We start from the raw sequence: 11125 nt of genomic DNA on the forward strand, positions 1-11125 counted from the left end.
GGTGGCCCTCCACTGAGGCAGACTTCGAGGGCGGAAAGATTCAACAGACCGCCTGATGATGTACACCTGAGATCCTAGGAGGCTGGGACGAAACGAGGGGCGGGAGAGGCCCTCCGTATGGAGGTCGAGGCATCCAGCGGCCGACACGGAGACAAGGCGGAGACCTGACGATGCTGGCGTGTCGATTCTGCCTCAGGGACAACCATGCTGGCAAACTGAGGAAGCGCAAAGACGACGCATGCGATAGTGGATACGCGTCCACACGTTATGCAAATAGAAGAGAAGAAGCAACGAGCGTGGAATGCGGCAATTCTTGACACCCACTGCGGCGCATAAAAAAACCTAGTTCCCTCCACCGTGTCTGCGTTGATTGGGGGGAACGCCATGCGCGAGAACGTCCGTCCCGTGTCAAGAGGCAGTAGAACTACAGAAATAGCACAGAATGTGCAAGCGGGAGAAAGCAAAGGAACACGGAGACATGCCTGATGAATTTCTTGGTCCTACGTGTGCGGTTTCACGCCCCCCACCCGAGTCTGCTGGAAACCACGTTGCGACTCAGTACCCCAGGATTCTTCAGGCTGTACAAAAGAGCGTCGACAAAGCCGATGTGTCTGTCCGAAGCAACAGCAAACAGAATTGGTACCTTTGAGAAACTAGAGGAGGGCCGAAGAGAGACTATTTCGCAATCGCGCTTGCCTAATCCGCTCACAGGACAATCGCGCGCGACAAGCACGACTTGCGCGCCGTGGCCTCCTAGAAAGCCCCATGGAAGGAAGTGGAAAAGATGGGAGCAGACAAGCGGAATTTGAGTGGAAAGGATTTCTCAGGCATCTTCTCTTCAAGGGAAGTCGGTCTAAAAGCAGAAAGTTCGCCGCGCCGGAGTCGACCAATTCGCTACTTACGTACACACGCCGGTGTATGCACGGTGGGGGGTGGTGAAAAGTGAAAAGTTGCGACAGTCGACAGGACTTTTTTCTCCCGCTCTACCACTCGATCTGAAACCCGTTTGCCAAACTACACATGACTCTGTTATCGACGTGTTTGAAGCCTTCAAGTCGGTTGGCAAAAGATTTTGTTTTGAGTAGGATTTATTGGATTGAAGACAGAGAACCTATCGAGTGAAGGTTTATAGCACGAGCTTTGGCCAGCTGTTGTGGAAATGAAGCGTGTAGAGAGCCCTTGCTTCAACCTGCATTTTGTGCCACGGGAGTGTAGAGCAGCCGACAAAAGCCGTTCCCAGCAGCAAGCAGTGGTTGCGGATGCAGAGAGTATGCATGTCATGAAAGAGACGAAGACGGGTGATAAGCCAAATCTGGCAGGTGTGTCCTGGCTCTGTTAAAGTCTCTCAAACTCTACGATTCTTGCCAGTAGGGGCTCTGGGTCACTTTTTACCTACTGTACGGAACGTAACAATCCTCCAGGCAAAGAACTCGATATTCTGTTCCAATTCCCCGTGGTAAATGCAGTCAACGAATGACCCACGTCTTGGTAACCACGAACGTGCGCTGACACCCTCAAAGAAGCCAGACCCCACGGACACGGGAGGGGAGAAAGTCCAGGAAGAGAAACACGGCACAGAACTGCATTAGATAGGTCGCCAGTAACGGGCAACCCTCACGATCCGTCGTGCACGCGCTTCGTTGCCCAAAGGAGTCCCAAGGCAGTTTGCCTAAAGTCCAGCGGCCAGGGGAATTTCATCTGTTCATTCTACCTCACAACGAATTGAGTGTGATTTGTGAAGCCTGATGATGTCAAGCGATATCCTAGGTTTTTTGGGTCGCTCCAATTACGGCTAGGAGGCAAGATGAGAAGGTCGAAGGCTGTCAGGAGTAATTGTATGAATCATATGCATGAAACTTTTGCAAATCCTGCTTTTGTAGAGGAGCTGAGAGCCCGTTCTGACGAGAGAAGACCTGCCAAAAGCCTCCGCCATCACGTTACAGCGGCGACACCTCTTCACACCTCAATGCTGGGGAGAATTTGCCGGGCGCCTTTCGTTTGTTCCACTGCCTCGTGATGCAGTCAGGCGGAAACAGCACAGTCAAGCATGGGAATCAAGGGGAGTAACATAGCCATGAAAGAGAAACCAGAAGCGACCTTTCCTTTTTTTACTTTGTTCTTTTTGATGTTTCTGTTGGCATTCCACCAAAGCTCGGCGAGACGCAAACAGTGGTGCCCCCCGGACGCGCTGCCACGAACAGGCCTCAGATCCTTCGAAAGATGAAGTCAGTGACAGTTCTTGAGCTGTACGCATCTCCTGTTGCAAGAAATCCGGGGTCCTGTTTCTCTCCAAAACGTTTCTCTTGGAAATGTGTCTGGAAACACTAACTCGGACCGTCGCGACATCTCATGTTGCCTGCCTTTCGTCTGTCATAATGCGGAGAACTTCGAAACCCAGGCAACACTTCTTCACAACCACAGAGCCGGTAATCTCATAATGATACGACCACGAACTCGGCACAACATTCAGCGGCATCCAGGGGATTGTGGGCGCAACCCAATGGGCTCAACGCTGGGCCTGCGTTTCGCCCGTCCCTCCTTCCGCAGGCGTTTCATTCCCCTGCAAGGTTGGGCTGTTCCATTGGATCCCCCACAGTTTCAGCACATCGAAAAGAGTAACCCTGCCTCGCGACGAGTGTCATTGCGAAGTTCGTTGTGCTGGGACGATGAAGATGTAGCGGAAACCCTCGCGTCTCTTGCTAACTGAATCGGTCACACCTCAATTAAGCGACTTTGTTGGGTACGCGAGGAGCACACTTTCGTACAGAATTTCCCGCTCTAGTCCTGACGTTGACAAATGTGCGGACATGCTGCCTTCCGGCGACACGCGATTGGTCGCCTTCATTACGGGCTCTTCTACGGCGAGGCACGTAGGTGGAACGGGAGACGACGCTTCTCGACAACATCGAACTTGGTCTGATTGACACGTGCCGACGCGGCCTCCCGGTTATTCGCCGCCTCCTCTCTAACCAAATGCTTCTGCGGGACGAACTGATCCAGTACCAATACCGTGGCTGGTGGCTTAGCGTAAAGCAACTGTCGGTGACGTGACTGACCGTCCGTCTGTGTAGTGTTGCAAGTATCTGCGCCTCACGGTCGACGTGAAACTTTCAAGAGGCCGACGGTAGTGAAACTGGTTACAAGCAAAGTTTCCAGGGTGTATGTCATTTTCGCCGGCCGTATCTCAAGGAAGGAGTGCACTTAAGGCTGTGTATCGTGCGTTTATTTGTCGATAAAGCGGCAACGGCGCGCCGTTCGTGACCCGAAGGGCGCAAAGCACAGGGACGTGGGGACGCTGCTGGCGGTCTATTAATTAGCGTGAAGCGGTACTGCCGTCGTTTTCACGTTTCCGCAACGGCTTTGATCCATCCTACCATCTGAAATATCATGGGCTCTCGATTTAAGCTACAGCAACTTCCTATTTTTGTAGCGTCTTCTACCAGTTCCACGTTCGTACAGGCGTTGTGTTGCGGTCTCTTTCAAGTCAGCCTTCCGTGTCGAGCGGCTATGTGTTTTCCGGGAGTTACGGCGCGCGCCACCACCAAGGGCCACCGGAAGGCGGGCCAGGCGTTTGTGAGTGTACACCCGTTATTCCTACATGGGTAGTTGAAATAGATACCGTTATTATCGCATTCGACCTGAACAGTAGAACGGCAATAGCAACTATCTTACTACATGGCAAGTTTAAACAACGCCGGGACCGGAGTGAGGGTCACGCGATCGGGAGCAAGGTACCAGCGCTGGAGAGACGTGAAAGCGGAGACATCACAGGGGAAGCCGCCAGACGGAACGACAAGGAGAGAGAGAAAACCAAGACAGTGTAGTGAGGAAGGACAGAAAAGGCGCAATGGCACAGCCCGCCTTCCTTCCCTTTCGCGGACCGAGTTCGTCAAGCTTGAAGTGCTTCCCGGTGACGGACGGGGGCCGTATTCCTCAATGGGTCACTGGTGCATGCGTTGCGGGGCCCTGCTGCGCTGTCAGGGGCTGCGGGGTCGTGACACAGTCAGACCGTCGTCGTACCATCCGGGACGTTAACAAGCTGGGTCTGGTTCAGCTCCGGGAGAGACCACGGAGTCCACGTTCGCGTCGGGTCGCAGAGTGATCATCTCACAGTATGCGGCCGATGAGCCATCAACCCGCAAAAACGCTGCCGGCGAAAGGGCGGAGACGATCGACCGTCCAAGACTCCCATCGGTCTGCAGTTCCTTTTCTGTAGTCCCTGCCCTCGTCCGCCCTTCTTGACTGCGTTTCGACATCGAAAGCAATTTGTTGTTCTGCAGTAGTTTCAAATTGCTCTTTTTTTGACAGGCCAAACAAATTGCCCATTGCATTTGTACTGAGCTAGTCCCTGTCTCCAAAAGCGGTCTAACTATGACTCTTCAGTTTCTGGCGGGTGTGGCGGTGCTTGGGTGCTTGGTGGCAACAGGGGAGGCCTCATACGAAGTGGCACCAGGGTATGTTAGACGAGAACGCGCAGGACTCATTGAAATACCGAGTGACGATGATGAAGAGCGCAGTATTGATCTTGATCGTGACGATCTTGCCATCCATCTCCATGTTCCGCCGCTCGAACTAGCGGATCTTCTTCACCTAGAACCGCAGGAATGCAAGTACCCCGAGGATGGTGAAGGTGTCGGCCGGCTGGAGCTGTCTGTCACGAACAATCCAGGCGTCACTTTCCGTTGCCCCGGGGGACACGAGGATGAGCTCGAACCACCTGAGCCCACTTTGGCCTACAGGGTAAACAGTGATGGAAGTTGTGACACCACAGCCTCTAGCGACATGGACATTGCTCTTCCGAACGCCATACTCGAAGAAGCTGTTTCCCACTACGGCCGGGGCTCCTTCTTTCTGCTCATAAATGGGCGACCCCTTGACAGCGAGAAGAAAGCATGCTTTGTTTGCAAAGGGAAGACCGGAAGTAACAAGGGCAAGTCGTGCACGGTGATTGTAACGGTCCCCAAAGCGTCCTTGCCAAGTAAGTAAAGCTGCCTTTTCGCGCAAGTTCGGTTTAGCACCGTGATTGGTTCCCGCTGCGGGGGTCCTTGTGTGTACGATAGCCGTATTCACCCTCCATCATACCGGCACTCTTGAAGTGGAACAAGCCGAGATTGGCCTAATGACTGCTCCCGGTCTTCGTTAGCATGCTTTGGGTGTTGAGGCACGTTCTCATGCAATTTGCAAACCGCACCGGCCAGCCCGGTCTCGTTCGAGACTCCGTCGACGAGTAGTATGGGCATACACCTCGTATTGCGTTCTTGCATTTCCCCCCTAGAGCCATAAGTCCCGGACCGTATCGGTTTTGATTCTTTGTCCGTTGAGGAAACCTTAGTACCATGTACCACTTAGCTGGCGGTTGCGGCCTGTACACGCTAGTGATAATACCGCGTCGCACGGTAGCGTTTTCCGTCACTCGTATCAGGCTGTTGGAGGTTGGGTATTCAGCCGGGTTGCCAATTTCCAGCAGGCATGTACTTTGTTGTGTGCGGCCTCCAGATTCTTGGGTGTGCGACCCCCTCCTTCCTCCAGGTGGAAACATGGTGACGTTCCAAGGTGACGGGTCAGAGAAAACGGCTACCGTCCTCTGCCCACCAGGGTATTCAAATCTCGACTCACCAGACGAAGACGGCTATGTAATGACGGGTCCACAGTGTATGACCAAAGCAAAGCTGGAAGATGTCTTGGGGTCGGGCTCTACCATCAAGACAGTAGAACTTAAGTCCCCACCACGTGGTGTTTCCAAATCTTATCAGGTCACCGCTACATCTTCTTTCGCAAAACCGCGCATTCTTTGCCTGGCATGTGAACCTGGGAAGAATGAACAGGTGTCCTCGTCTGCTCCAAACCGATGCATGGTTGAGGCCTTCCTCCCCGCAGCGGCTGCGGAAGTGTCCGATGGAGACTCTGATCTGCAAAAAGCAAGGGGTTTGAACTCTCAGGAGCCGCCCTCCGAAACCGGAACGTCTACCGTCACAACGTCTACCGTCACACCGTCTACCGTCACACCGTCTACCGGCGCAACATCAGATGAAGTAGTGCTTTCTTGTGCCACATCCGCTGCCCTTCTTGCCGTCATGTCTGGGTTAACGGCCGTTGCCATGTGAACCAGCTTTCAGCTCCACCTCCCTTTCCAATGGTGTGCAGTATTCATTGAGAGCAGGGTACTTGAACCACAGAAAATATGCCACCACTGGGAAACCTTGCATCGGTGCATCGCGCCTGTTCGACCCTTTCTCAGTTATTGATTACGTTATGTCGCCGTTTTAGATGTGTCGGTGGATGTCGGGGTCGGAGAGCTACTTCTGTATGCCGTCACTCACAGGTAGTGGGTGGCACAACAGCCCATGCTCGGGGCGGTAGAACCAGAGCAGCTCAAGGGATATACTTTGTGCAACACGATGTGACATTTACGAATCATGCGGACCATGCAAGGAACTACTGTTGGTTCACAGGTGAGCACGCGACGGTGAATTCCGGTTGTCTGCTTCGCAAGAAGTGCCAACTTCTACTGAAACGTTCTGGAACTTTAGGAGAAGTCCCGCGGTGGCCGGAAGGTGAATGTTCGTGAGACACAAACAAGCCTTGAGTGCGGCACACAAGTACGATCTAAACAACAACTAGATTTTTTGCCAGTTGCTTGATCCTGTACTCGGCGTTGCAGAATATATGGGCGTATGCGTATAACGATAGCAGGGCAAGGGGGGGTGCTTAGGGGAGAGTAGGAGAATGGAGCGGAGAGAAGCCGCATTCTGGGACACAAGACAGAAGGTAGGGGCAGGAACAAACAGAATCATAGGACCATGATTGAGGCCAACAGAAAGGAGTTGACTCGCAGTCTTCTCGCTTTGGTCTCGGCATGTGCCCGTTTCCTCTTGCTCAAATGCGACCTCCCCACGTTCGGGTGACAGTATTCCTTTACACAGCAACGCTGTCATCACATGAACTATATACGACGCTCGTAAGGATGAAAGTGATGAAGAGCCGTGCGCTGTTGCTGCGCCCGCAGGGCGAGAAAACGTCTGTGACGGCTGAGCGCTTCTGAATGCGTCAGTTGGTTGAGCCAGATTATTCTTCTGCGGGAATTTCTCATTTGTCTCACTGGGTCTCAGGACAAGTGTGGCAGTCCGTGAGCCTTCGGGTTCTGCTAGTCTGTTTCCAATTCGTTTTTGACTCGCCACACGACGGACACTTTTTGTTCGCGCCAGCGATATCACTTCCGTCTCTTCCAGCATCAAGCTCATGTACTGTCTGCTAGACGGCGCTAGTAAACTCTGTTGCCTTTGTGACAGTACTGAGGAAACATCAACACCGTAGAAAGCTAGGTTAATCGATATTTGGGATGAATGCTTTCGTCGCTCTGGCGCCATGCAGCGGCGGAAGGGGAGGGGTCGGCTTCCATCGCTGTGGTCTGCAATGGTCCAGTGACTCGATCCTATTCGGTCGACTTCTCCTGTGACGGCGGACGACAGCAATCTCTGTGATGGCGGTCCTCTAGCCGTCACCTGAAAACTGAGCCTTATCAGAGAGGTGCACCCACTGTCGCCTCCTCCACTTTGCGAACCAGAGGATCTTCGTCTCCATCAGCCACCGGAGGGCAAGTAACGCCCCGCTGATGTAGGTGTGGTACAAGGCAGCTCCTGTTTTCAGTTCATGATATTTCTCAGGTCGAGTTTTTTTCACTTTCTCAGTTACAGAGAGAATGATGTACCTTCATACTCTAAAGAAGGGCTCAGCGTGAGACGGTAGGGGGCGCGCGATATGCAGCACCATCTGGCGATGAAGAGCATCAGGCGGGATCTGTCCGTCGAGATGTCCCTCAGTGACGAAACGTTCGCCCGTGTCGCATTTTACACTCCTGTAGTTGTCTGGGTCAATCCAAACAGGTCAATCCAAAGATTAGCCCCCCAACGATTAGTGTTCCAACAGCGCACTAGCGAGAGGCGTGGAAGAGTAAACTTTTGCCACATGAGTGTCGCGCTTTCCTGTTCTCATCTTACCCGTGAGAAGCTGGAAACGGCCCTCCCTCACAAGCTCTCGTGGGCTGTGCTGTGTGCAAGTAATGAAGGATGGCGTCGTTGACCGAGCTGAACGAGATTCAGGCGGTGTTCAACTGGTAACATTTTTGTCCAGCGTCCACCGCGGCGTTCTGCCATACAAATGAGCAGTCTCAGGGCATCGTGCGAGCAGGCACACGGCGTGGCCGAAGCGAAATCACGATGAGAAGACACACTGAGGGAAAACAAATGGCTGAATCAAGTGAACCCTCCAGAGACATATCGCAGGCTGATGAACAACGTTACGGCTGCAATGTGTTTGGCTTCGCGGTGTGTCTGTCTTGTCCAGGTTCCCCTACCACAGTCTGGTTGCTACCTCAGTTCTCTTGCAGACTGCGATACTGTTGTCCTGCATTGCGCCACAGCAGTCGGCTGTTAGGGCAGCCAAGGCGTCCGCGCCAGTATCTGGCCTCACCTCCGTACTATGAGCGCGCGGAGAGAACCCCAGCCTCCGGGGATTCCAGCACAGTTGAGCGTCGCTATACTCTGACGCGTCTCAATGATCTGCCCATTATCAGTCGGTGCCTCCACATCTGAGCCGATCGACCGGCGAGGTATCCTTGGAGCCTTTTTGTTTCTTCCGTAGCATCTGCGCTCATGTCCTTCCATTGCTTGCATGCTCTCGACATCAAAAACAATTTCGTGTTCTCCAGCAATATCAAGGCGTTTTCTCTTTATCAAGGGCAACCGAGTTGCAATGTTCCCATGTTTCTACTGGGACAGTTTCTGCCTATCGTTGAAAACTCGTTCACACGATGATTTTTCGCCAGGGTCGTGCTTGTGTGGCGGCGCTTGGCTGCTTGGTAGCAGCCGTTCATGTATTTGGCAACCTGTCGTTGGATTGCGTTCGTGCCACATCTGTGGGTAGTGTCGGCAAGAACTCTGATGACAAGGGTAAGGTGGCCAGTACCAAAATTGATTTAGACCCTAAGGATCTCGGCCAGTTCGGCTATGTTCCGCCGGGTGATGGACGGGATCCTGCCGGCGACGAAGTGCAGGAATGCAAGTACCCTACGGATGGTGAAGGTGTCGGACGGCTGGACGTGCTTGTACCGGGGAGTTTAGTCGTTGCTGTGCGCTGCCCCGACGGAAGCTCTTCTGACTTCACACCAGCTAATCACACTTTGGCCTATACGGTGAACAGTGATGGAAGTTGTGACACAACAACGGCTGTCGATTTGGACACTCTAATTTCACATGCCGTACTCGATGAACGTAAAGAAAACGACGATCCTCTTCTCGGGAGTATGCGATTCTTCGCCCGCGGACTGCCGCTTGCCACCGAGACGAAAGCGTGCTTCGTTTGCAGCAAAGGGAAGACCGGAAGTAACAAGGGCAAGTCGTGCGAGGTGATTGTAACGGTCCCCAAAGCGTCCTTGCCAAGTAAGTAAAGCTGCCTTTTCGCGCAAGTTCGGTTTAGCATCGTGATTGGTTCCCGCTGCGGGGGTCCTTGTGTGTACGATAGCCGTATTCACCCTCCATCATGCCGGCACTCTTGAAGTGGAACAAGCCGAGATTGGCCTAATGACTGCTCCCGGCCTTCGTTAGCATGCTTTGGGTGTTGAGGCACGTTCTCATGCAATTTGCAAACCGTGCAATTTGCAAACCGCACCGGCCAGCCTGGTCGCGTTCGAGACTCCGTCGACGAGTAGTATGGGCATACACCTCGTATTGCGTTCTTGCATTTCCCCCCTAGAGCCATAAGTACCGGACCGTATCGGTTTTGATTCTTTGTCCGTTGAGGAAACCTTAGTACCATGTACCACTTAGCTGGCGGTTGCGGCCTGTACACGCTAGTGATAATACCGCGTCGCACGGTAGCGTTTTCCGTCACTCGTATCAGGCTGTTGGAGGTTGGGTATTCAGCCGGGTTGCCAATTTCCAGCAGGCATGTACTTTGTTGTGTGCGGCCTCCAGATTCTTGGGTGTGCGACCCCCTCCTTCCTCCAGGTGGAAACATGGTGACGTTCCAAGGTGACGGGTCAGAGAAAACGGCTACCGTCCACTGCCCACCAGGGTATTCAAATCTCGACTCACCAGACGAAGACGGCTATGTAATGACGGGTCCACAGTGTATGACCAAAGCAAAGCTGGAAGATGTCTTGGGGTCGGGCTCTACCATCAAGACAGTAGAACTTAAGTCCCCACCACGTGGTGTTTCCAAATCTTATCAGGTCACCGCTACATCTTCTTTCGCAAAACCGCGCATTCTTTGCCTGGCATGTGAACCTGGGAAGAATGAACAGGTGTCCTCGTCTGCTCCAAACCGATGCATGGTTGAGGCCTTCCTCCCCGCAGCGGCTGCGGAAGTGTCCGATGGAGACTCTGATCTGCAAAAAGCAAGGAATTTGAACTCTCAGGAGCCGCCCTCCGAAACCGGAACGTCTACCGTCACAACGTCTACCGTCACACCGTCTACCGGCGCAACATCAGATGGAGTAGTGCTTTCTTGTGCCACATCCGCTGCCCTTCTTGCCGTCATGTCTGGGTTAACGGCCGTTGCCATGTGAACCAGCTTTCAGCTCCACCTCCCTTTCCAATGGTGTGCAGTATTCATTGAGAGCAGGGTACTTGAACCACAGAAAATATGCCACCACTGGGAAACCTTGCATCGGTGCATCGCGCCTGTTCGACCCTTTCTCAGTTACTGATTACGTTATGTCGCCGTTTTAGATGTGTCGGTGGATGTCGGGGTCGGAGAGCTACTTCTGTATGCCGTCACTCACAGGTAGTGGGTGGCACAACAGCCCATGCTCGGGGCGGTAGAACCAGAGCAGCTCAAGGGATATACTTTGTGCAACACAATGTGACATTTACGAATCATGCGGACCATGCAAGGAACTACTGTTGGTTCACAGGTGAGCACGCGACAGTGAATTCCGGTTGTCTGCTTCGCAAGAAGTGCCAAATTCTACTGAAACGTTCTGGAACTTTAGGAGAAGTCCCGCGGTGGCCAGAAGGTGAACGTTCGCAACACAAACAAGCCTTGAGTGCGGCACACAAGTACGATCTAAACAACAACTAGATTTTTTGCCGAGTTGCTTGATCCTGTACTCGGCGTTGCTGAATAT

General features: G+C 53.1%; 2 protein-coding genes across 2 annotated transcripts; both read left to right on the top strand.

Annotated features, from left to right (window-relative positions):
• Positions 1-4371: 4371 nt before the first annotated feature.
• Positions 4372-6104, top strand: NCLIV_010710 (srs domain-containing protein; the record flags this gene model as incomplete). The annotated part of the gene is made up of 2 exons (XM_003880586.1): positions 4372-4978; positions 5497-6104. The coding sequence occupies 2 exons, from the start codon at positions 4372-4374 to the stop codon at positions 6102-6104; spliced, it is 1215 nt and encodes a 404-aa protein (XP_003880635.1).
• A 2705-nt stretch (positions 6105-8809) lies between these two features.
• On the top strand, positions 8810-10564 carry NCLIV_010720 (srs domain-containing protein; the record flags this gene model as incomplete). The annotated part of the gene is made up of 2 exons (XM_003880587.1): positions 8810-9437; positions 9972-10564. 2 exons carry the CDS (start codon positions 8810-8812, stop codon positions 10562-10564), a joined length of 1221 nt encoding a protein of 406 aa, XP_003880636.1.
• Positions 10565-11125: the final 561 nt, after the last annotated feature.

The sequence above is a fragment of the Neospora caninum genome, chromosome IV (assembly GCF_000208865.1).
Source record: "Neospora caninum Liverpool complete genome, chromosome IV".
NCBI lineage: Eukaryota > Apicomplexa > Conoidasida > Eucoccidiorida > Sarcocystidae > Neospora > Neospora caninum.